This window comes from Berghia stephanieae, chromosome 2, assembly GCF_034508935.2.
Source record: "Berghia stephanieae isolate SIO BIC M18660-M18661 chromosome 2, UCSD_Bste_1.3, whole genome shotgun sequence".
Classification (NCBI taxonomy): Eukaryota; Metazoa; Mollusca; class Gastropoda; order Nudibranchia; family Aeolidiidae; genus Berghia; species Berghia stephanieae.
The window spans coordinates 74,792,412-74,819,588 of record NC_088361.1 but is presented as its reverse complement, the minus strand read 5'-3'; the positions used below and the strand labels follow the sequence as shown (position 1 = coordinate 74,819,588).

Sequence of the window (27,177 nt, the reverse complement as noted above, 5' to 3'; positions counted from 1 at the left end):
AACGTGCTCACGAGTACAAGCTACGTTGGATGATAATGATTTCAGAGAAGTTGTGGCGTCAGGACATTTTGTTCGTAATTTATCCGATATCTGCGGCTATGTGGTCTTGTGATATGACACTCGCTTTCGGATCGGAAGGTCCTGGGTTCGAGACTCGCGCTCGGCGCATAGTAAGTCCTTGGAAAAGGCACATTCTCTCACAGTACTCAGGTGTAAAATGTGTACCTGGCCATTAACAGCGTTGTCTTTGTCCGAAAAATTGTAATATCGCCTAACAGGCGGCATGTCCCGTCCTCCATGTTAAATGTTGCTGTTGACCAGTGACCCCTTGTAAAGCGCTTTGAGCACATTTATTGGATATTGCGCTATATGAAGCTCAATTTTTTATTTAAAAAAAAAGAATATTATTACTCTTATTCAACCTCACTGCCTTATGGGTCAACGTGGATCAGTGATACGACGGTATGGATATTCCTCTCTAAATTGCTATCGAACTGTGTCATCTCAAACAGTTTTCTGGGTCTATGTCATCCAAGGAACAGATAGCGTATGCCAAGGCAGGCTCAATCGCAGAGGAAGCTCTATCATCTATAAAAACCGTAATTGCATTTGGAGGAGAGGAAAAAGAAGCTGTTCGGTAAGGGGTTATTTGTGACTTGAAAATCTGTTAGGTTTTGCAATGCATGTTATAATACCTGAACGCATTTCTATTTCTTAGAAGATCCCTCTTCCATGTAACAATATACTTTTTAAAACACTGTTTGATAATAAAAACAACTATTACAGCTCCAAGTTAAAAGTCAGTATAACTGAGTTAGTCGGTCTATACAAAGCAGAAGTAGCAGCAGTAGTAGTAGCAGCAGTAGTAGTAGCAGTAGTAGTAGTAGTAGTAGTAGTAGTAGTAGTAGTAGTAGTAGTAGTAGTAGTAGTAGTAGTAGTAGTAGTAGTAGTAGAAGAAGAAGAAGAAGAAGAAGAAGAAGAAGAAGAATTAGCCAGTTATTTATCTTTGTCCATTTTGTTTTCTTTATTTTAAAGGTGTTTTTGCACACGAATTATTCCATTACATTCGCATTCACTACATTTGTTTCTTCCTTTGTTAGTGCGATTTACTTGTAACCGTTATCCTTGTCAATGCCATCACTATCATGTTTCCTTTTCTTAATTCCCAACTCTTCATCCCTCTCCTCCTTCAACATCGCCTTCATCATCATCACCATCATGATGTTTGATTTTTTGTTTTGTTTTTCTTTTGTATTTCTCTTTTCTGTCTATACCTATCAGCTATGACGAGAATTTAGATGAAGCCCGGAAATACGGACGAAAAAAGGGGGCTGTACATGGCTTAGCCCTAGGTGTTTTCAATCTAGTTCATTTTAGCACGTATGCTATTGGTTTGTGGTATGGAGGTAAGCTAATCAGAGATGACGACGAAAATGTGGAGGATATCCTTATGGTGAGAAAAACTTTTTTGATGTGACCATAATAATGTTTATCGGATTCTTCCATATTCATCATTTATCTAATGACACCCTTAAATCATTTGCAGTAATTACAAGTCTCAATTGTTTGCCTGATCTCTAATAATTAAGACGTGGATATCAATATTTCACACGTTGTTATATATATATATATATATATATATATATATATATATATATATATATATATATTACATATATATATATATTTATTTATGAATATATATATATATATACATATATATCTATATATTTATTTATGAATATATATATATATATATATATATATATAACAATACATATTTATAAATATATATTTATATATATATATAAATAACAACTATATATATATATATATATATATATATATATATATAGAGAGAGAGAGAGAGAGAGAGAGAGAGAAAAGAGAGAGAGAGAGAGAGAGAGAGAGAGAGAGAGAGAGAGAGAGAAAAGGGAGGTGGCACATAATTAAATTGTAAATTAAATTAAAATGTTTGTTTCCCTCTTTTTCCCAGCAGATCCTTAAACGGCCAATATAATAGTTTTGCCCAAAACCTATTTTTGTCAAATTGCCCAAAATTGTAATTTCTACCCTCGATAATTTTTGGCTTTGCTGAAAAAGAAAATCCTATTATTTTTATTTGTATAACAAGTCACGAAGCGAATTAGTCATTTTAATCTATCACAATCAAAGTCTGTAACAAACGTTTATAGGATGCTTATTGGAAAGAAAAAAGAACTTTATTTAACGTTAAGTAGGTATTTTCATTAACATAACTGGTGTTGCCAGATTTTAGAAACTATTTTCAAGGGCATGGGAAATGAAATATAAGAGATATAGCATTGAGAAATAATTGAATAATACCTCTATATTAGCCAGAGCGTGTTACAAGGGCAACGCATTTTATTTGCAAAACAATTATATGATCTTTTTCTTCTTATGCAACAAATAGAAAAAAAAAATATTTGAAATATGTTAGCATTGAATCGCAAAAACTCAGGACAAAAAATACAGACGAGTAGTTCTTCAATATTTTAAAAATTATCGAAACATCTCTTTCTTTCTCTTTAATCGTTTCCAGGTCTATTTTACTGTAAGTTTGGGTACATTTTGTCTGAGCACAGCTGCACCCGGTTTTCAAAATGTATCAGAAGCTCGTGGTGCCGCTTACAGCGTTTACAGTCTCATAGATCAGGTATGCATATATATATATATATATATATATATATATATATATATATATATATATACATATTTATCTCTCTCCCCCCCCTCTCTCTCTCTCTCTCTCTCTCTCTCTCTCTCTCTCTCTAACTTTTTCTACAGGTTGAGAAATTAACTGTTAGAACTATTTAGAGAGGAAGGGAAAGTATGCAATATCAATTGTTCTTCTACGTCATAGACATATTATGAAAGCAAGATAAGAAGAGAATGTCTTTGTGATATAATATAGTAAGTTGGGAGAGTAGAATAAAATATAATAAATTAACTCAGTGGATCCACTCACCCTGTTTAAGAAATGAATACCCTCGCAGCACAAGCCTGTAAAACCTGCTCTCTCGCATGGATATTGTTGAAGAGAAAGACATTAATTATCACCTGGTTTATTTAAACAGGTTCCCGCTTACATAATATGATTCGGTCACCAATAAATCTTGTGTGTGTAAAAAGGGGGAGGGAGTCTACAGGATGACGCGATATGTCATACAAAATAAAGCAAACAAGATGAGCTTCGAAGGAACCTATATATGAAATATTCTTGTGCGAATTTATGTCATGACAGCCATCAACCTCAATATTGTCATAAATAACGTTATTCGAGCAACACATGCTCTTTTATGCCAAAGCTAAATGCTTAATTGGCGGTTTCCACATTATCCAATCTAACAAACGAAGTAATCTGTGAGTATTACAGGTTCAGAAGATATGCTTTTTAAAATCTTAATATGATATCTCTGATTTGATGAATTTTAACATTATTTCTTTTCAGAAATCTAATATTGACAGCAGCTCCAAAACCGGAAAGAAACCATCATCAGTCTCAGGATTTATTCGTTTCAGAGATGTCTATTTCACTTATCCTTCCCGACCTGAAACACAGGTTAATCTTAGACAATAAAAGCATCTCCCAAAACATACGTTGTAAACGGTAGCAATATATTTTGACATATCGTCTCTAAACGATATCATGTGAATGTGAACCACATGCCAAAAAGTCATTTTAAAGTTCGATCAGACAAGGAGGATACTTTTAGAACTCACTAAGTCAAATCCATATAGGAAGTGAGCTAACACTCTCAAGCATTCCAGTAGTATCACGAGAAAAACATTTGAAGTTACAAAACACTCAGGGTCTTTTTATAGGAGGCAAAGAAGACAAATATTTTCTCTTTAAGTCACTAATAAATAAATGACGAAAAATTGCAATTTTCTCTGAATTTTGAAAAACATATTATTATAAAAATCATCTCCTCAGAAATATATGGTCCCGATTTCATATATTAACTATAACTTCTATTTGCAGCATCTAAGTCACACTGACATAATGCCGTCATGGGGCGGAGGGCCACATGTTGGTGGAAAATTCCACAGTAATATCAATGTCATAGGGGATTTCCATATATCATAATTAGATAATCTTGTCATCTTACACGGTATATCTTACTACAAAATTACTATTAGGATGATAATATGGACTGCTCTTGGCTTTAAAAAAGATGGTCGAACAAAAAAATTTTGAAGAGCAGGCCATAATCACCAATTTTAAACCTTTTTCTCCCACTAAAGATTCATAAAATGTTTGTTTGTGGTTTAAATTTCAATTTAGTGAAAGTTTGACACTTAAACGCGATTTGGTTAAAGGATAAACATCATTTTTATTATTTTAAAAATAAGCATGTATATAGAGCGATATCTACTAAACGTGCTCAGAGCGTTATATAATTAAACAATAGTTTTCATAGCTATAGCTTGTTTTCTTGAGTTCTCAAAAAATTATTTCAGATATTAAATGGACTGAGTCTGGAAGCAAAACCAGGGCAAACGGTAGCCTTGGTTGGTGCCAGTGGATGTGGAAAGAGTACCACCGTCCAGCTATTGTTGAGATTTTATGATCCCGGCCAGGGGCAAGTAAGTTGGTATTTCGAGCTCTCAATTACACCACTGAAACCATTTATATCCATGTAATCATATACGAGTATATTGAAATAGGAAGACAAAGCAAGCATGTATACCCCTTTTGTCTAATTCAGATCACTGTGATAAAATACAAACACATATTCTATTCAGGTTGAATTATCAATGAATATGCACGTAGCAAACAGTTTTAGAGAAAAAACGAATTTGATAAGGCTGTATTATCTATTTAATGCAGATATACTCTAGAACGTCATAAGAACCAGGGTAATTTGCCGTATTATTTATTTTTTTTATTTAATTTTCTTATTTGTTTATTTATTGATTTATTTTTGCAATAAAATGAGATTTAGAAAGATGAACTGCGGTTAGTTTTTCTACCCGTTTTAAGTTATATACACTTCAGCCAAAAAGTAATGGGCAATACGCCTTTGTCGATTAAAGTTGAGTACCTCTTGCCTACTCTTTGATCCTTAAGGGGGCAGGGTCACAAGGGAGACAGGCATGAAACACAAGAAAAATCATAAAAAATAAAGCTTTTAAGATACAGTCTTCCCCCTTGGATGTAACACTAAAGAGCAATTTATCTATGATATAAATGTGTTTTTCTGCTATGTGAAAAATTGAATTTTTTGTGACAAAATCAGATTTTCATTGATAGAAATGGAATACTCACCGAGCGCAAAGTTTTGTAACAGATTTGCCTGACAGGGTTTCGAAACTTTGCCAGCATGTAAAAATGGATGTTTATCTACAAAAGATAATATGGATATGATTGTGCGATACAATCAATTGGGGTTTTTATCGTACCGCGTCAAAGTTGCGCCTTTTGACTGGTATTTTTTCGCACAAATTGGCAGATGATAAAATCAAATTTTACAAAGATAATAAAATATCCATCGTTTATTCTATAGGCAATGATAAGAAGAGTATATGTTCCAGATTTGAAAGTAACCGAATGATAAATTTAAAAAGTTATCAAGCGCGCGGCGTCCTAAATTGCAATTTTTCGGAGAAAAAAAAAGATTGCCATTTTTTCATCCTACCTTCAGTGATCACCTATGGGGTACATAAATCCTTCTTTTCTTGCCTGAGTCTCTTCGACTGCCAATTTGGCATTACGTCTGACACACAGTGTCTCGAGCGATGTTTCTGTGGTTCCCTTTCTGGGCTGCTTAATGCGATTGGCGTCGGTAATCCGGAAGAATACGATTCAATAGTCTGATGTCACGCCGCCAGGCAACGGCGGCCATCTTGGTTCTAAACAAAGAAAATCATTACTTTTTATTTTTCATGCTGGCGAGAACTTTTCATATGTCTTGTGACCAGAATGTGTAAAAGTAAAAACATGATCAAATTTATGGGGTTTTTTTCCTTTGGATACGCTTTATGCTCGCCGGAGAAATATTTCATACGGGCGTCCGCCATTGTTCCGATAGTTTAGAGCCAGTGTTGCTAAGTTACCATGAGTCATTAGGAAGGAAGTGACGTTACGGCTATTGAATCCCATTGCTCACTGTATAAACCGCAAGAAATTTGCATATTTTCTAAAACGTCTCTCAATGCCATCGTACCACCATTAAATATCAGCACTGCCAGCCCCACAGAGATTTTAACAGTTTTTAACACGTAATATGACTCGTTTGGACAATTTTTCCATATCGAACTATTCAACTACTCTATAACATTTTGCATAGATTATGGTACGGCTTCTCATCCGTGGACAGCTTATGGAAATAAATAGCCCAAATTGCTTTTCTCATACCACTCAAGTCATGATTATTGGCACGGATAGCTTTGCGTAATAAGTTTGTATTTCATCTATCACTTTATCTTTCAATCCGCCTTTCCCCCCATTTTTCCCCGTCACTCATTGTTTTTCCAGAAATAGCATTTTTAACCTTCCTAAGCCGGGTATCCATTCCTTGATCTGACACCAAGGCGAGAACGATTTACACTCAAATCGCCTTCAGAGTTTTTCTTGGAATTCATTATGAAATTATATTTTATCTGAAAATGGCTTCAAAACACAGTGTTCTTGAAGAACGCTATTTAAAAAGGATGCCTTGAATTTCTCTCTTTGTTTAAAAAAGACCGAATTTGAACTGACACAAAAGATTGTATTTTTATAAGAGCGAACAATCAATCCTGACCTCAAAACTAATGTCAAAATTCTAATTTTTCTCCTCCTGATAACCCTAGACCAGCTGTAAAAAATATAGAATAACTAAAACACTACTGTATGGATTTTTAAAATTCAAAAAGTAGCATAAAATTCAATAAAATCTCCATAAATTACAGTACTATTATTGTGGTTTTGTCATTTGCCTTTTTTCACCTTTTTTTCTAGTTACCTGGCCCCCTTAAGAAGTCAAGATAATTATAATATTCGGAGACAGTAAAACACAATGTGAAGTACTTTATTTATTGCCCTGGCAACTTACTCAACATCTCAGTATTTACATTTCATGTTTTACAAGACTTTCTTATTTAATTCACGTAATATTTATAAATCAAATAATCATGTTCTTTGTGTGTCATTTCGTTTTACACCACTGAATATTCCAAACATCAACAGGTGACCATCGACGGATATGACGTCAGAGATTTGAATCTTAGGTGGTTGAGACAAAATATAGGGTTGGTGAGCCAAGAGCCAATTCTGTTTGACATGAGTATTGCCGAGAACATACGTTATGGCAGGGCGGACGTGTCCATGGATGAAATTGTACTGGCTGCCAAAAACGCAAACGCGTACGACTTCATTTGGAAATTGCCTAATGTAAACTTAATTCATTTTCAAATTCTATGTTTTTAATATTCTAAGTTTTAAATAAAATTTTAATTAACATTAGGGATAGTAATACTTATCTCATGGATGTGAAAAGCTGTTAACAAAGTTAACATTTATTATGTACTTCGAGGGTATGAGAAAACGAACCGTTAAAATATTAACTCATTCTTTTTAATAACAGATCATAATTTAGATACATTGTATAATCTATAAAATCAGTTAGACAAATATATCATTATTTGTATCTTTATTGTCAACATGGTAACACATGAGGTGTCTTCCCGTTTCTTTTTAAAAAAATGTAAAATGTGTTTCTTTGTTAGTTGTTTTGTTGTTGTTTTGTTTATTTTTTGCCTACGGTGGTCTTTTTAAAAAGATTTTATAGTCACAATTTCATATACAAGACAAAATTATTTTTTTTACCTTTTGATAACACGAAATTTGATTTTTTTTTCATACTACTTCGACAAGTATATTAAAAGCATTGATTGTCAGCTGAATCTTATTGCTAACTTTCAAATCAGGGATTTAATACTTTGGTTGGAGAACGGGGAGCGCAGTTAAGTGGAGGCCAAAAACAGCGAATTGCCATCGCCAGAGCTTTAGTGAGAGATCCCAAAATCCTTTTACTAGATGAGGCTACTTCAGCCCTGGATACTGAGAGCGAGTCTATCGTGCAAGAAGCATTGGATAAAGTAAGTGATTTTATAATAATAATAATAATAATAATAATAATAATAATAATAATAATAATAATAATAATAATAATAATAATAATAATAATAATAATAATAATAATAATAAAATAATAATATTAACAATAATAATAATAATGTACTTTATTCATCCAAAAGGAAATTTTTGTACCGACGTATAAAATACCGACACTGATACATACATAAATATAATATACTTAAATATAATGTGGTAAAGTAAAATTTGATAATAGGTATAGTAAGATAATATCGTAAGCTGTAAGAATAATTACATAGTATAAATTTCAAGGGATATACAGATTATATAATTGTAAAGATATAGATATCTAGTAAAGTTTATATTGATGTTAACATATAAGAAAAAAGATTAGTAAACAGCTAAGAATCAGTTACTGTGTAATAATATTGTAAATTGACTGAGAAAAATTGCATATCTAGTATAAGTTACATGGCACATAATGCAGATTAAATAGGTAAATTGAAAAGTTGTAGTAAAGGATTTTATAAATTGATGTTTAAAAATTGTGGGTATGGAGTAATTTTAAAGAAAAGGATTCAAAGTTAAAATAGACGTAGTCCAAAATTTATAAATTATTTTCCATATTAAAAATTCTGCAACTTTAAGGTAAAAAGGATCGGAGGTGTCTTTCACTTTTTGTTCGTTTAGACAACAATCGGTCACTTCTATTCGACTTAGTGATCTGATAAGTTAAAGGAGTGTTGGATTATTTAAAATATTTCCTATTTTTCTTAAGCAGCATTCTGTATCTAAATCATTAAAAGACATGGATTCTGTGGTAAGTTTGTTCGCTCTTTTAATAGTACAGTCAAAGTTAGCTTTTGCTGAGCTAAGACACCCCCCCCCCCCCCAGGCAGTAATACAAAAAAAAAACACTTTCTATTACAGATTGATTAAATAACATACAAAGTGTTTTGTCAATGTTGAGTTGGTACAAATTCCGTAAAAAGTACATTATTTGATTAATTTTACTATTGATATAACTGGTATGTACGTCCCACCGTAATTTGTTGTCCATGGTGACTCCTAGATATTTGTATTCTACTACTTACTCTACTTTTTCATTTCTATTAGTGATATGGTCTTTTGTAAAGTCTATAATTAATTATTTGGTCTTACTTACATTCAATTCAAGTTGGTTATTGTCGCAGCAGGAGACACATGTATTATTTCTTCCTTTTAATTTATTACGTCATTATTAGTAATTAGTCCTTGTAGAGTCAGTAGTATCGTCAGCAAATTTTAAAAGGGGTATATTTTTATCTGCGCTTTTACAGTCGTTTGTATTAAGTATAAAGAGCATGGGGGAGAGATTACACGGTCATGCGGGGGAACCAGTATTTATAGTTATGCTATTGGAGACATATCCTCTTACTTGTATATTATATCGTATTCTATTTGTAAGGAAGTCTAGCAGACAGGAGATGATATAAGGATTAATTTTAAAAGTAGAAAGTTAATGTCGAAACAGTAGTGTTTACCGAAAACATAAGGCTCTATTCATGTTTTGAGTTGTTCTTTGTTATAGATAGTGATTAATGAAAGGTTTTTGTATGTGTCTAATATCAAAAAGTTGCATTTTACCTTCTTGATCTTACGAAATAGAAGAAATTTTAGTAATTTAGTAATTTCTCCAGCAGACAAAATATGTCTTTGTTAATAACTACTCTTGATGAGAATTGCAAGCAGAACGCCATTGGCAATTTAGACAAGCACATAGTGAAATGGTCAAGAGAATTATAGTGCGACGGGATGTAAAAGTCTGTTCTTAATTAAAATTTCAATCGCCCAATAAATGATTACTCTCTCTCTCTCTCTCTCTCTCTCTCTCTATATATATATATATATATATATATATATATATATATATATATATATATATATATATATATATAGTAAATGAGGCTGTCGCCAACAAATGTGTTTCCGCTGTCAGTGGCTTCTTCGGGGCGGCGAAATAAGTTGCATACATTTTGTGTTGTTTAATGCGATGCTGATTTGTACTTATGTGTTTGTGTGAATGCACATGTATATGTAGGTGTACCTGTGTGATGTGCAAAGAGGTTTGGGTGGTTTGGCGATTATTATTGTGTGAGGTTATTGATGTGAATAGCAGACTGATGACAGCAGATGATTTATTCTGTGTGGGCACGTGTTAAATATTTCTTTTTTTCTGTTTAGTGTAGTCTTTTGTGGGTTCTTGATGATGTTGAATTTTTCTCCAGACATAGATTGCATCTTTTTGTTTTTACTGAATAGCTTTTTTGATTTGAGATGGTGTCCCACGTGACGTTATGGTCGGTGTTGGAATCTTTTTATTTCCAGACGTTTTCGCTTAGAGTTGTGGATGTTCTTTTACTTTCCTGTCTGAAGGACGAGGTGTGTTGATTATAGCGGGTTTTGAAATGACCCTCTGTCAGTCCGGTGTAAGTTTCCTGTTTGCTTGTGTCGTTGTGTGCGACAATTGCTTCGTATATTACGTTCGATTTGAGACAATTGCCCCGAAGCGGACAACGTGTATTTATTTCTGCAGTTGCACCGCTTTTTTGGTGTTGTGTTTTGTTGGTTGTGAACATTTAGGATGCATCTGTTATGTGCTTTAATTATATCTCCAATGTTATTCATGCAGGAGGAGCTAACCTTTATGGCATTTCTGTACAGTATTTTTGTGTAGTCTGTGGTCGTGTTGAAAAATGTGTCTATCAGTTTAAGAAACTTTTGTCCGATGTTAGTTGTAACATTTTGTCGAAAGTTGGGTTGAACCACGTTATGTTGCGTGATCTTGATTTTTATCTACTGAGCTGAATTAGGGTCTTTATTGCTTAGCGGTTTATAAACGAAGGGTTCTGCGTATCTACTGTTTTGAGTGCGCTGCGTAATGAAAAGTTCAGTCTTTTGATAATCCTGATATTCGTTGCGCGATATTGTTAGGGATATTCTTTATGATTGAAGGGGGAGGATACTGTCTATGTTTATGTAATTTATGATGTTCCTTGGTTTTCTGTATGGTTTGTAGTTGTCCGCTGTTAAGTTGAAGGTCGCATCGAGAAATTCCTCTATCTTCTTGTTAGCCTCAATTGTTATTTTCAGATTGTTTTCAGATATTCAGATTTGTTTTTTTATCAACTCGCAGGTTTCGGCCAGTCAAACTAGCCCATGGTCATATCAATGTCTGATTTGTTTTTAGTCCAGGCCGCTTCTTAATTGTCGAGCATTCTACATGATCAATGTATATTAATTTCTCACGAATATATATATATATATATATTTATATATATATATATATATATATATATATATATATATATATAATATCTTTCATGAGTTTTCTATGTTTATATTTCGGATTCGGGAAAATGTGGACAAGATAATCACTCCACCGCAGACGAATGATAAGAATGTAGCCAATGTTATACCTTCATCCCTCCTACCCTTTAGAACCACTGTTCAGATTTATTTATTCCCATTGACAACACAAGCAAAGATTCTAATTCTAATTATTTCATTTTTACTTCCAAACACGAAATTCAGGCTCGGGAGGGTAGAACAACATTGGTGATCGCCCACAGACTGTCGACTATACGCACAGCTGATATTATCATCGGCATTGATAAAGGAGTGGTCAAGGAAAAGGGAACACACGATCAACTGATGGCCACAAAGGGAATCTACTATACTCTTGTTACAAACCAGGTGCTTATATCAAATTAAAAATCATAGTAAAAACAAATTATTGAATACAATAAAATAATTATAGTTACCTCAATACCCATTTTTTATTTATACACATACTCCCATTTTGAACGCTTCGAGTCCTTTTTGTTTTACGAAATATACGTATTTAGACCACATTTCACAACCATACAGTTGTGTTGGGAAGACATAATATGTTTGTGTGATTTGCAACAATTTAAACACAATCTGTATTTTTGAATTCGTAATGATAGGCTTTACGTTATAGACTGTTTGTTTTGCTATCACTTGTATTTATTTGGTTCATGACGTTTCTTTGCAATAATTTGAGCTATTTGATCCTTTGTATTTGGACCCTTTATCTTTGTTAATACTTTCTCCTTTGCTTGCAAACTGAATGGTATTATATTATTTTCTTTGCTTCCATAATAAAGATAGTTAGAGAGAAACATTGTAACAGAATTAAAATAGACCTTTTCTCACAATTGATTAATGAAATGGCGTTTGTTTTCTCACAGAGCAAAGATAAAGAAATCAATGAGGGTGAGCATTGCCATTATCATCATTACCATTATCATCCCCATTATTTTTTTGTGTGTCAGTGGCTGATTGGCACGTGCCTCGTCTTTTAAAAATAGTGTTGAGTGTGGCCAGTGACAGAGAATTACAAAACCCCGCGTTGTGTCTTTAGGTAAAGCACTGTATATACATTATCTCAATCGATTCAGATGTAATGAGTACCTGGCTATAGCAATTGACGGAAATTGCAAGAGTGATAGTACAATATGGGCGTCTAACAGGAGATTTGGTTTATGTTAAATAACAAATTGGCTCGTTATGGCTTGATTGGGGAATGAATTAAATAGTTTGTAGTGCATTAATTATTGTGAATTATGTGATAATTTGCTGTAAAAATGTTTGTATCTATTCATTTGCTATCATCTTTATCACTATCTTCAACAGCATCATCGTTATCAATACAAATATTATTGTACCTAATGATCAAGACGTGGAAGGAAAAAAAAAATATGAGAATTACAAATCTGGCAATTTTCATTGACTGAATCAAAAAGTAACAAAACGGCATCATCTTTATAATTATCATCACCATAATCATATATCCTGTTGTTCCTCAGCAAACAAATGGAAAATTTCAAAGGAACACAGTGAGCCGTCTATGACCAAAGAACGGAGTCGTTTGATGAGTATGAGCAGCGCGTGTGAGGACGAGGAAGATGACGTAAGTTATTGCCATATTAATTCAAGGTATATGGCTGACTATTGATACAAAGTTTCAACAAGTTGAATGGAAGGCCTGACCTTTTGCCAACTTTCAAAAACAAAGCACTTTATACAACTCAAATATCTTAATTCCACACATAATGCTACTACTACTACTACAACTACTAATACTACTACTACCATTACTACTACTACTACTACTACTACTACTACTACTACTACTACTACTACTACTACTACTACTACTACTACTACTATTACTACTTCCACTACTACTACTACAACTACAACAACTACTACTACTACTACACTATACTACTACTACTACTACTACTACTACTACTACTACTACTATTACTACTACTACTACTACTACTACTACTACTACTACTACTACTACTACTACTACTATTACTACTTCCACTACTACTACTACAACTACAACAACTACTACTACTACTACTACTACTACTACTACTACTACTACTACTACTACTACTACTACTACTACAACTCTTTGTGCATCATTGCTGTTATTTATATAATTTTGTCAACTGTCGCCACTGTTATTGTTATCTATAAGTCTTCTCAACGTGAACACATTTAAGATTTTCAGGCCTTTTGACGTTATGAGTATTTGTAGAATTATTCATTATTCATTTTAACTATCTATTTTCATTCATGAAGGTTCTAACCCTGACTGTGATCTACTTTTATTATATAGTTTTAACTGTGCTATTTTAAAATACATATTCTTGAAAGTTTTGGGTTTAGGCCCATCGTGTTTTTTACTGGATGGGTCTTGTTACGTTTTCCAGAGAAACGCATCAGACATTCGACTATTGTGGGTAATACAAATCATTTAGCATAGGGCAAACCAGGGCGAACGCTGACATACATTCATTTCGTCATTTCGGACGCGTTAACCCCCTCCTTACCACTCAAAGGAAAATCGCCACATTCGTTGCTATGTAACCAACAATTTTGTCTTTCTAATTTCTTTTGTACATCACAGATTTAAAAGATTTTTTAAAAAATATAGTTTTACAAACTTGACACTGTGTTGTTGAGATCATTTTGCTGAAAAATATTATGTATAAAATGTACTTGTTGCTTTTCTGTTCCAGTAAGAAAAATCTATTTTTGTGTTGGGTGGATGTGAAGTTTTGGGAAAACTCTGAAAATGGCTGATAAGGAGAGAGTTAAACAGGGCCTACAGGCATAATTCTTCAGTTGAGTCATATCACATCACAGTGTCGGCTAATCTACAAGAATTAAAATCGATTTATAATATTTAAATTCATCTCATCCTTCGACCCATTTATTCATCATCACCACCCCGTTGTGTATATGTTGTTGTCACTGACAAGTTAACGAAATTGTGCCGAACGACGAGAATGAGAAAAAAAAGCCCGGATCTAGCCTCTTATATCAGAAATAGAATATCAGTGAAAAATGACGTATCGCCGTGAGTAAATTGGCGATGATCTTTTAACATATGTTGCCATTTTTAGCAAACAGTAATTATGTCACCATGAACATTATTTTCATCATAAGTCTCCTCATCACGACCTAAAGTAGTCTTATTTTCCAACTTGAAATGCACTTCTGAATTATTTCCTCAGTGGTTATCTCCTCCCAGAATAAAATAATTCATTCTCTCAAGGTTCCTTCTGTTATTGCAAATCTTTGTCCACTATAAAGCTTCTCGGTCAAAAATTCCAAATTGCGTAATCCATGGATTCAGGCCGGGTGGTTGAGGCGGCCAGTTATGTTTCTCTCTGAATAAATATGCTTACTTCGAAGAAATGCTTTTGTTCTTTTGCTCGTATGGGATGTAGCTGTAACATGTATAGAAATATATTGGAGTTGTTTGGATGTGTGCGAATGTAATTGTTCGGCTGTGTTTAATTATGTTCGGGTTCTTTCTTGCGGTACGGAATTTGTGTTGTGCATGTTTTGCTTGTGAGTGTGAATGTTGACTGCGTGAACGTATTAGCACTTTTTCTCACTTAGAACCATCGTAAGACGATTGTTTTGTGTTAGGTTATGTACTGAAATAACTCCGCCCTGGATGGTCGTATTATGTATTTGTTTTAAATTTTCCATATGATTGATAATAATTAATTTGAATTAACGTAGTCTAACCAAGAGTCGGTACAGTAGCACCAACTTGTTGATAAATGAAATTCCTTCCTGGATAAAGGTGTTCAGAGTCTCACAAAAGATTTTCTTCCAATAGTTTTATGTAATTATCAGCTTAGAGTTTCCAAGATAAAGCAACAAGTGTCTTTTAAAAAAATTACAACGCGCTAATGCCACATCATTTTGAGTCGTCTTTTTGACATCGAAATTCTAGGAGGTGTTACAAGATTTAGTATTATTCAAAAACGGTTAATCTAATTAATTTGAGATTTTGCATCTCTATTGATAATGAATAGTTCTAATAGTTATAAAAATGTGAAACATTTTACAATAGAAATAAATAAAAAGCGGCGCGTTTTTTGTTTTGTTTTTGTTTTTGTTTGTTTTTTTGGGGGGGGGGGTTTTGGGGGGGGGGGGGTTTTGGTTTTTTTCTTTTTTTTTTTTTTGGGGGGGGGGGGGGTTCACCTGATAGAAGATGGACGTTTAGGACCTGACTAATATTGGATGTCCCACATCTCTCCGGTAAATCTTATCTCCATAATACAGATGGAGTTAAACAGATCTGTTCCACCAAATAGATTAAGAAAGGTGATTGAATCAGAAATGAGATTTACTTTCTCCTCTGTGTTGCATCCTGTTGATTCTGAGACAATTCTCAACATGCTCCCTTAACTATGCACTCGATTTAAGGGGTATTAAGGAGTTCGTATTTGTGAGATGCAAGTGGCTAAGGATGGAGTTATAGGTTGCCTGGGGTGGATCCCTGGTAAGTTTAAGACTTGGGTCCTGATTCAGTATGGAATCGTGGCTCTGATTTTCTACAAAGACCTATCAGTGAATGGAGTGTAAAATTCGGACGACTACAAGAACAATTATATAATTTTTGTGACAGAAGAGTGACTACTCACAACTTAAGTGTTCAGTTGGCAAAGGGTTCTTTTGATCGATTCTCTCAATTTTCTACGATTGTAGCAGTATTTGCTTGTATCTTGAACGCTCTAAAAGAGTGCTCATTCTCTTGTGGTATAACAGCAAAAATAACATCTGATATTTTAAGACAGGCAGAGACATTCTTGATAAAGGAAACTTTTCATAAATTTCTAAACAACAGGAAATGATTTCGCTTATTACTGCTATAACAAAGTCAATAACTGGTAAGGATTGGAACTCAAATATGTTTCACATTTCGAAATTCTGAATTTTCCTATTCTATTTTTTAAGGAATATGTTTAAACTGAATGTTCTGTTAATTGATATCATAAAGGAATGAATCGTAATCCTCACCGTCAGACATCTACATTTTCTAACTATCAATACACTTACAGGTGGATACCTAAAAGTGAACATTAAGCGCCTCTCAGCAGTTCCTTGTTTGCAAAATTTTGTATTTATGCCAAAGAGGATTACACAAATTTAATAAAAACTGGTCTAAATTAGAAATTCATCTATTTCTGATACAGTGTTTCCACAAATGCCTGTGTCCAACAACAAGAACAACAACAACAACAACAACAACAACAACAATAACAACAACAACAACAACAACAACAACAACAAACAAACATACAAACAAAACAGAAAAATACTGGAATCGACAATCGTCATATTCTGATGACGAGGATGAGGAAGAGGAGAATCGACTCCCAATGGAACAACTACTACCTATACATCACTCCAGCTGATGAAATGTAGTTTCCCTCCAGTTTGAAAACGTGGAAGCATGCCTTTTTCCAGTCTTTCCTTGTTATATCATTTATTACCTCGTGTGTGTGTATGTGTGTGTGTGTGTGTGTGTGTGCTTTATTGTGTCGTTGAGAGTAGATTTGATGTTTCTCCTCGCAAATTCGCCCTTTCCATTGGTCCAAATGGGCTAGATTGATGTGAGCTCACGGTGATTTGGGGGACATCACACAACTCCGTGTTCAAACTCCGTGATTAAAGAGTAAGCTTTAAAAACTCTTTCTAGTTTGTTTCATTTTACTTAGGAGTATAGTTCGGCCTTTGATAAATCGTCGGAATATGTCATCCTGCGAGATTGAAAGCCATGTAATCAAATCAGCTGGGTTTTTTTAAGTTGGTGCCTTGATATCTAAATCAAAGTTGTCCAGAACCTTGTTCTTTTCACATCGATATACACTGGTTATGTTTCAGTCATCTTCCGGTATCCATCTTCTCAGGGTTGATTGAGACATTTCAAGTGCCATAGCCGTCCTCTTTAATAGCGTATCGATAGTTACAAGTGGACTTCTACTATTCGTAGCTTCATGGGAGTGACATCTATAGATTTAAAAGTAGAGATTTGATATCGGTGTCCAGTAATTGCTACATGATCTAGATAGTATCCAATAAGTTATAAATTCAATATTTAATGTAAACTACATAAGCTGTATTTAAAGGGTATTGTTTTTATTCGGAAACAAATATGCGGCACTAACCAGTACTACCGTGTCTGCTCAAGATTCTTTTAGCGGGGCGCGTTTACATACTTGATAGTCTAAAATCTTGATTTTGATTCAGAGTTTACCACAATTTTTACATCTTTTGATAATCAGCTGAGAAAAACAAGAAAAACAGGCGCCAATAATAAAAAAATATCTGACTATAGATTTCCTGTCACTTATTGTAGCCTACTTTTAGTGAACTCTACAGATTCGTCGCTTTTATGAATATCCAACATTTATTATAGTAAAGGTGAAGAATTTCTAATTTTGTTTATTTTTTGTTGTCATTATAGGATGTTGAGGATATGCCAGATATTGGTTTTGGACGCCTCCTATATCAAAATAAGAAGGAGTGGCCGTTCCTGTTTCTAGGTTGTATTGGCTCCATTATTTTTGGAGGCACAACTCCAGCTTTTGCTTTGATATTCAGTGAAATGTTACAAGTAAGTTATCAATCTAACTTCAATATCTGTATTGTATGTTTGTGACCAACGAACGAAATTCCATTACATACTTCAAAGATCCAAACAAGTGTGTATGAAAGTTGCCAGACAAAGCAAGAAATAAATACAAGAAAAGACAACAAAAAATCAGTCTACCTCGCTTTCATACATACTTGTTCAGATCATTATCTTACACCGCTGCCTGTTCCCTTGTTTCTTGATTATATATGTCACTAGGTTTTCTAGTCCATATAGTTTATAATCTTTTATGATTTGGGAGAAGGTTTATTATTATTTTCTTAAAATAAGTCATTGTGAATTTTGTGAATTAATGCAATTTCCTTATCCTATGGCCGTATCTTCATAGGTTTTTGAAGAAGAAAAAGATGAACAAAAAGACGATATCAACAAGTGGAGTCTTATTCTTGTCGTGGTGGGCTTTGCAGGGCTGATAGGCGCTTTTGTCCAGGTAAACAGAAAAGACGATCTTGTAAAACTTAGCGACTTAGAAAATTATTCGTTTTTTAAAACTGTGATTTTCGCTTCATAAGACTTCTCTTTCCTATTGATGATTTTTTAAATTGGCTAGTTACTTATATTTTTTTAACTTTGTGGTCTTGGGTTTGAGTCCCGCTGCTGACTGCTGGCGCCTCAAAGTTGAGTCGTTTGAAATAGTTCTTTAATAACATTTTTTCACAATCATCAAGTGTAAATTAATAACTGGCTAAAATCAATGTTCTTATCGAGTAAATAAAGAATATCTCCTTAATATCAGCAAGCAAATGCTGTTGTTGTTGTTGTTGTTTGGGACCCCTTTTATTACAAACCCTGTAGTGAGACTTAAAACGAGACGATTTTTTTTGTCCATGATAATCTGGTTTGAGGCATGGGTAAAGAGAATCGTAGCGAAATGCCTGCGTGTATGGCCAAATGATTGAGGGGCAGGCATGGTTACGGTTGGTCCGACGAAAAATCGTCTTGAGTGATCGACGATCGGGAGCGTGGCAGTAAAAAAGTGATCAATTTATTTCAGATTTTTGAAGATTTGAATTCCGATTCTGATCAACGTCAAATTTACAATAAGTTTGCTATGATGTAAGCTCATTTGCAGGTCTAAAAACCCGAATTGTTATGATCTCATGTTATAATGGAAATATTCTCAAACCGTTGTCAATTACAACAATACAGAGTTGCGCAGACGACGATTGGAGACAACGAACGATAGAGCGAGTGATCATCGCAACGCCCGCTCAGTTCACCGTCATATTTATCGTTCGTTCCAGTCAACAACTTCAATATGCATAGACAAGCGTGCCGCTTAGCGACGACTCGTAGTAGCATGTAGTAGTGGTAATATTAGTGACGATGCTACTGGTACTACGACACCATGTTAAAGCTGCCACAGACGATCTGTCGTTCGGCCGGCGGAAAAGGTGCAAATTTGGAGCCCATGTGGCGAAAATAACCACCGTTCCCACCAGTCAACCTCGTCCGACAGATTATCTGGCTCTTCCTAATTTTTCAACCTCCATCCGACGGTCGGAAGGCGTAGCCGATAAAATAGTGGTCAATTATTTTTTTTTTCATTTTCGCTCTTTTGACTCCGGATTATTGACCAGCGTCACAATTCACAATAGGTTTGATACAAAATATCATATATTAACTTTAAAACGTAAGGGCATTAGAAATTATTTTTTATTCTACATTATTTGTTTTATTTTTAATTCTGAATTTTAGAGGGAGTGGTTTGGGGAGAGAATTGTCATTTATTTTCCGATTTTAAAAAGTTCATAAATTTAATCAGCGCAAAATATACAATTTGTGTGATACTTATAGCGATATTTCTACACGAAAAATTATTTTGATTAGAAATATTTTTATTTTAACAGTTTGAGGATCTGGGTAATTTGATAAAAATATAATTGTAGTCAGACGACTTTGCAGTCAAATATTCAATAACTTTGATACCAACCACCTGATTAGGGATAAAAATTGAGCCTTTTCAACACCATTTCCACCGATGATTTCCACCACTCCGGAGGCTTGGCTTCGGACCCCGCTGTCGAAAGATCGTTTAAGGAAATTCGCCCCTATTGTTCACTTTGCGGGACTGCATTCCGGCTGATCTCTGAGTTACCTAGGTCTAACGAAATTAGAACATAATTTTGTTAAAATAATTTTTCATCTTTATTAAAATCATAAAAATGATAATTAAATTCCCTTTATTCATCACCAATGTGAAATTTGTCTTTAGGATCTATTCCAAAGGAAGACTGGAATAACTCAGGCCTCAGCCCCAGTGCAGCGCCACAAAGTTAGCTAGGGCAAGGTGACTTGCTCAAGGTCACGACGGTTAGTCGAACTCTGTACATTTCGTGTATGTAGAATATCATAACGCCGTGTCACGCTGTCCCTCTAGATATTATGTTTAATGCCAAGATCGATAATATGATAATCAACAAAAGAAAAGAGAGAACCAAACAAAAACAAAACAAAACAAAACAAAACAAATAGAAATTGACTTTGTTAAAATCAACAAGACTTTAAAATCTCTTGTTTAGAATTTGGGGTGCGCCGATGTGAACTATTTATTGAGCGTTTTACATAGGCAGTCAGCATCTATCTAGATATATCCGTAGAATCGCCCTATTACTTTATTTTAATATAATAGAGGTCTGCAAATCCTATGATTTCCTCGTTACAAAACAAATAATAATAATAATAATAATAATAATAATAATAATAATAATAATAATAATAATAATAATAATAATAATAATAATAATAATAATAATATAAACAATAATAATAATAATAATAATAATAATAATAATAATAATAATAATAATAATAATAATAATAATAATAATAATAATAATAATAATAATAATAATAATAATAATAATAATAATAATAAGCAATAATTAATGGTCTGTATTGCTGTCTAAGAATTTGACCTTCACAATAAATAAGTAATGAATGAGAAAAAAACAAAAAAGTTCCATTCCCACTTATATCTGACAATAAACGTTAATCTGATTTTATTTGAATTGCCCTACTGTTTCTAATAATTTGTCTCTATAAAACCACCTGTCCATCATCCCGATCTTTCCACCTCTTAGAAAGGCAACGCAGTTGGTATTTGTTGTGTTAACGCGCAAACCCCATTTGAAACAGTAATCACTTAGACAATTGAGTCCTCGTTGTAAACCAGTTCTGGTCTAACTGAATAAAACCATATCATCGGCAAATAAAAGGACAGTTAACAAGAATGAGTTAATGTTTACACCTATATCTTTATGCTGTTCAAAATCTTTGTTAATGTCATTAAAAAACGAAGAGAAAAGTAACGGAGACAGAGATTCTCCCTGAAAAACCCCATTTGTTGATGTGAAGAAACATTCATCATGAGGGTCATCCCAAGTACAATTGACTGGTTTGATGCAAAGTTTTATCTAACTGTACTCATTTTGAAGAATGTTTGTGACTTTACAACGAACTTTGTTCTTGTGTAACTTATGCCACAGAGCCCTTATACTGCCAAAGGCTTGATTTAAGTCAATAAAAGCACAATATAAGGGCTTAGAGTTGTTTTAATAATATAATTATAATTATAATAAACCGTGTATACAAATAAACTTTGTTTTCTAAACCCAAACTGATTTTCTGAATTGACGCTATTTAATTCTGCCCAAGTGCATAATCTCCAGTTTACCAATACAACTTAACAGAGTAATGCCTCGATAGTTGTCTGGATTATTAATATCCCCCTTTTTGTATATGGGTATGATTTCACCGACTGCCCATTGTTGGGGAAAGATACCACTGCTAAATACTATGTTATAAAAGTATTTTGGAAAAACTTGACGAAGATCACTACCACCATCTTTTATAAATTCATTAAGAATTAACTCACACCCCGCACGTTTGTTATTCTTCAAGCTATACTCTAATATTATTCTAATTCATTTATGTTTACATCCCCGTCCAGCCATTCTTCATAATGGGCAACGTGACTTTTTTCCAAATTGTTCACTTCATTTTCACCCGATCCAAGTGGGGATGGAATATTGTTTATGATACGGAAGTGCGTAGTTAAATTATCACAATCGCCCCATGACCAAATTCTTCCTCTTTTTAATTTTATTTCAAAACTGCTTCGGATTACTGCGGCACAATTGTATCAAATCATCTGCTTGTTGTAACTTTAACCGTGTCAGTTCGGCAACATTTCTGATAATCATTCCTTGCTTTGCACATTCTATATTTATTCAATGGATTTTTGTTTTCTTGAATATGTTTTTCAAATTTTTAAATACTCTCCCCATTTCCCTACACTCCTACTTCATACCATCCCCTTATTTTAGCCCTGTTACTAAGAGGTTTTTCTACTCAATGAGGTTTGGGAGTAGTCAAAATTAATTCATTTAATTTTGTGATATTATCATAAATAAGTTCATCATCATCTCCGTCGCTATCAAGTGCTTTTGAAATTTCAAGCAAATTATCATACATTCAACTTGACTTGTTGCATGTTGGCAACAAACTCCTTTTTCACCTCCCACCACTTCATTCTATTTTTGTATGTTGTATTGGAATGTAAATCTGGTGAATGGTTTATAGTTTGACATGTAAATTTCAAAACAATGGAAACATCGTCTGAATAAGCATTAAAATCGCTCACAATAAAATTGTTTACTTAAGGTAATACGCCTAATGAACTCAATGCATAGTCAATAGTACTTTGACCGTTTCTGTTACAAAAAGTCACCTTCCCTACCTTTTTATCTTCCCCCGCCCGACCATTAATGATTACCATGTCACTCATTTTACACACTCTGGCAAGTCGTTGCCCCCACTCATTTACTCCTTGATCTTCATTTGAACGATTGACAAGCATGTTGTGGACTGACAGGTGTTCCATTGTCATACATCTGATACCGTCTATCGTTATGAAATTATCTTTTCCAGAACTTATAGTTTCTTCAAAGATATCAGAGAGCCCGCCCGTCCTTGAGTTTAAATCACCTATAACTATAACGTCACCTTTCGATTTCAATTCGGCAATCTTTTCAGTTAAAATCTCGTACCCATCTATGCCTGCGTCGAGCGTGTCGCGAGATGACGAGGCGGGATTCATATAAACACAGATAGTGTATATGTCCTCTGGTAAACCAAAATATATTTTACACAATTTAGAAATCAGACCATCCTCAAAATCCCAATGACACTTACTTATTCATCTCCAAATACTCTTTTTAAAGAAGAATACTAACTAACCCCCCCCCCCCCCCCACCACTATCTCTTTTTGATTTGTTCCTGCGTTTGCGATGCTTACATACGCATTCATATCCATTTAAAAACAACACATTATACTCATTCTTCTTACACTCACTTAACACAATCAAGACTGCCCTTTACATTTACAGATAAAATGGATAAAAAGGATACAACATTGTTGCTCGTGGTCCCTGGTACCTCATCCTAAGCTTTCTCGACGATATCAATTTCTCGGACGATCTTCCCGACGACTATAAGTTTGGCTTGGTATAGGATGGAGTTCCGCTTTCCCTTCTTGCGTAGATCCACGACCTCCGGAACCAGCATCTCCCTGGCCTTCCTAATCTCGTATGGGCAGTCTTCCGAGATACTGTATGGTTTTCTTAGGTGTATCTTTTCCGTCCTTGCCAATTTCCGACCTTGGTAATTTTTTAAAATGGCAATTATTGGCCGTGGTCGATTGACATTCGCCCTTGGTCGTCCAATGCGGTGGGCTCTTTGTATTGCCCCGGGTTGATTTATCCGTAACTCTTTCTTTAGAAAATTGTTTATCAATCCTGGCAATCCTCATTTTATCGTCTTTCACTTGGTAAAATAACAAGTTGTTCCTCCTCCCTCTCGCCTCCTGATCGCATCTGTTTTAGCTTCTCATCAGCATCCTCCTCCCTTCTCCTCATTCTCACCACTGTCTTCTCACGTTCGCCTCTATCATTTCCATCCTTTCGTCCTGCTTTTCTATTTTCTCAAGCACATTTTTAATGCAGCACCAAGCGGAGACACTTCACTTGTCACTATTTCTAACGCCTTGAGTACTGCATTCAATCTTTCCTTCAAACCCAACACCTCATCCTCTCATCCTCTTCGCATCACGATAACACACTTCATTTACACTCGACATTATGGTCACAGTTAATAATAAAGGACGATGTTTAACCTCCCTAGACACTTGATAGGGCAACAGTTAAATGTATTCACAGTCCACAATCGTGATCACAAAACGTAGATACCAAATGTAACAGGGCCGGTCGACAGGTGGACAACGATAATGACAGTGACGAAAACAGAAATATTCACAGTGAAATCAGAAAATATAACAACCAAGGTTTACAGGTGAGCAGCGACGGTGACGGTGACGATGACAGTGAAAAATACGATGACTGAGATGCTTTTACAGTGACTAGGTGTCTCGAAAGAAGTGAAATAATGACAGATATTTGGAGAATTTATACAATTTTACCGTCTCAATCGAATATCCTGAAAACACGAATTATTTAAAAAGTCAAAAAAATTGTCCAGAAGATAAAGGTAAAGGACACAAATAGACTAATATAAATTCCAATCTAAGACACCAACAATGGGCATCATCTATAGATAGTATGCAGATGACGTCACTCAGGCCTTTGTTATTGTTTTTGCCATCCGCGTTTGTGAGTTGTTCTCACTAAACTGTATTAACCAGACTATAAAAGTTCATGGTTACACAGAGTTTGTGTGTTGGTCCGTTATACTTCCGGATGGCAATGTTGTGAACTCCTTGGCCAAACGCATTCTATCTATATTACATTTCCATGTGCTCGAGGTCATGGGTCACATTGGAATATGTGCTCAAAGTGACCCACATAGTGAAAAGTGTTCACAGTTTTTGAAATATCTAACATCACGATTGGCCATTTTGTTCAGCTTCACACATGGGTATGCTTACAATTTTCATAAACAAAGTAGCGTGTTTACATTTCTGAAGAAATATCCAATAGATGGACATCAACAAATCATGTGATTGATGACCTGGTTGGACGACAACATGAATATAGATCGCTCCCATTACTTGAGAAATGTATGATAACACCACAGCAGATAGATACACAGAAAGTAAACAACACAGTGGCCAACAGCGCACCCTTCGATAACACACCTTCATCAAATCAAAATCATTTCCAATATGACAACAGCTCACAACATCATTCACCTAGTCCGTAGACATCGTTAAGTTATAGCCTGATACTGAAATCCAAAAGGCCTGGCAGTTTGACGTCATTATTTGGTTTTGCACGGCCTAGTGAGTTGTCGTTAGTAGAGCTCATGGAAACAAGTCATTTCATTGGTTGAACTACTGAATTCAACTCACGATTTGTTTTCTTTTGTGGCAAAAGACTGGCATTTTGACGTCATTTTTTGGTCAGTATCAGGCCATAAATGTACGAAGGCCACGCCTCGTCACTCCACATTGCTGAGTAACAGTTCACACAACTAAAAGATAAAAACATGAAACTTAACTTTGCTCTTATTTATCGCCCAACACCATCTAACAAAAACAAAACAACGACAAGACAGTTTTTGACAGAATTTGAACAGTATTTTACCAATCAGTCACCAAAAGACAATGTTTACATCTTAGGGGATTTCAATATCCATGTGAATGAAGAGTCCAGATAAAAATTCATCGGATTTTCTCAATATAATTGAGACACAGAACTATGTCCATCTCATCACAGAACCAAAACACGAGAAGGGAAACACGTTCGACCTCAAAATTAAATACCGCGATGAGACTTTGTTGAATAACACCAACTTACAAAGTAACCACATGTCAGACCATCATTCTCTTTTATTTGAATTGAAATTGGAAAAACCTAAACCCACAAAAAAAGACAGTAACATATCGAAAATATAAGTCATTAGATATTGAGAAATTTGAAAATGACCTTATTACAACTGGTCTTACCACCAAAGTTGAATGTGCGTACACAGCAGATACAAAGTTTCTATTTTTAACGAAATTATGTCGGAACTTATTGATCACTATGCGCCGTTTTCAACCAACGTTATCACCATAAGGCCTGATACATCATGGTTTACTGAGCAAATTCGGTTGTCAAAGCAAATGAGACGAGAAGCGGAAAACACAATACATAGAGAGTTATATAAACGAGCACGAACTGCAACTAACACTCTAATAATCGAAACCAAAAGAAAATCTATTAAAGACAAGGTGGACAATAGCAAAGGCAACATTAAAAAACGTTTTAATGTCCTGAACGGTTTGATGAAAGTTAATAGTAGGGAAAAATTACTGCCATCACACCAAAACAAATCAGAACTTGCAGAGTGCTTCAATGATTACGTCATTAATAAAATTGCTACCATTCGATTCAATACAGGAGGTGAGTGAATTAATTAAGAAAGCTCCAAATAAACAGTGCAAACTTGATGTTGTACTAACATGACTTTTGAAAGAATTTGCAAATAGATCAATAGAGAATGCAAACATTCCAACCTGTTTGAAGGAAGCTCTAATTACTCCACTCTTGAAAAAGAAAAATTTAGACAGATTTAATAACTAGAGGCCAGTCTCGAACCTTCATTTTATTTCAAAATTAATAGAGAAACTCATTGTCAAACGTCTCAACAACTACATAAATTCGCATACTGTTTTTCAATCCGCCTATAAGCAATCACACAGGACAGAAACAGCAATTTTGCGTGTCCATAATGATATTGTTGACCTGCTTCACAAAAACGATATTGTTGCTGGACCTAGACCGAATGCAGAGGCTCTTTGGAATCGGAGACAAAGCTCTAGAATAGTTTTCATGCTATCTACGAGATAGGTCACAGCGCGTCTCTTATATAATTGCCTTTCACCACCAATAAAGCTGCAATTTGGCGTTCCACCGGGTGCAGTTTTTGGCCCTTATATTTTCACAATTTACACAAAGCCCTTAAGCAACACCATCGCGACTTTTTGTCTAAGTCATCATCTCTACACCGATGATACAAAGGTATACA

At 34.5% G+C, this 27,177-nt stretch overlaps 1 protein-coding gene across 3 annotated transcripts in view; it reads left to right on the top strand.

The window, feature by feature from the left end:
* The window catches only part of LOC144965528 (ATP-dependent translocase ABCB1-like), a 73,972-nt gene that overhangs the window by 12,715 nt on the left and 34,080 nt on the right, over nt 1–27,177 (top strand). For all 3 annotated transcript variants that reach the window (XM_078900942.1, XM_078900939.1, XM_078900940.1), the window contains exons 8-19: nt 513–637; nt 1,282–1,453; nt 2,564–2,677; nt 3,473–3,583; nt 4,486–4,611; nt 7,196–7,399; nt 7,936–8,106; nt 11,678–11,839; nt 12,358–12,382; nt 12,976–13,079; nt 17,961–18,110; nt 18,478–18,579. In XM_078900942.1, coding sequence (XP_078757068.1) covers nt 513–637; nt 1,282–1,453; nt 2,564–2,677; nt 3,473–3,583; nt 4,486–4,611; nt 7,196–7,399; nt 7,936–8,106; nt 11,678–11,839; nt 12,358–12,382; nt 12,976–13,079; nt 17,961–18,110; nt 18,478–18,579 — 1,566 coding nt within the window. The remainder of the gene's footprint in view (nt 1–512; nt 638–1,281; nt 1,454–2,563; nt 2,678–3,472; nt 3,584–4,485; nt 4,612–7,195; nt 7,400–7,935; nt 8,107–11,677; nt 11,840–12,357; nt 12,383–12,975; nt 13,080–17,960; nt 18,111–18,477; nt 18,580–27,177) is intronic.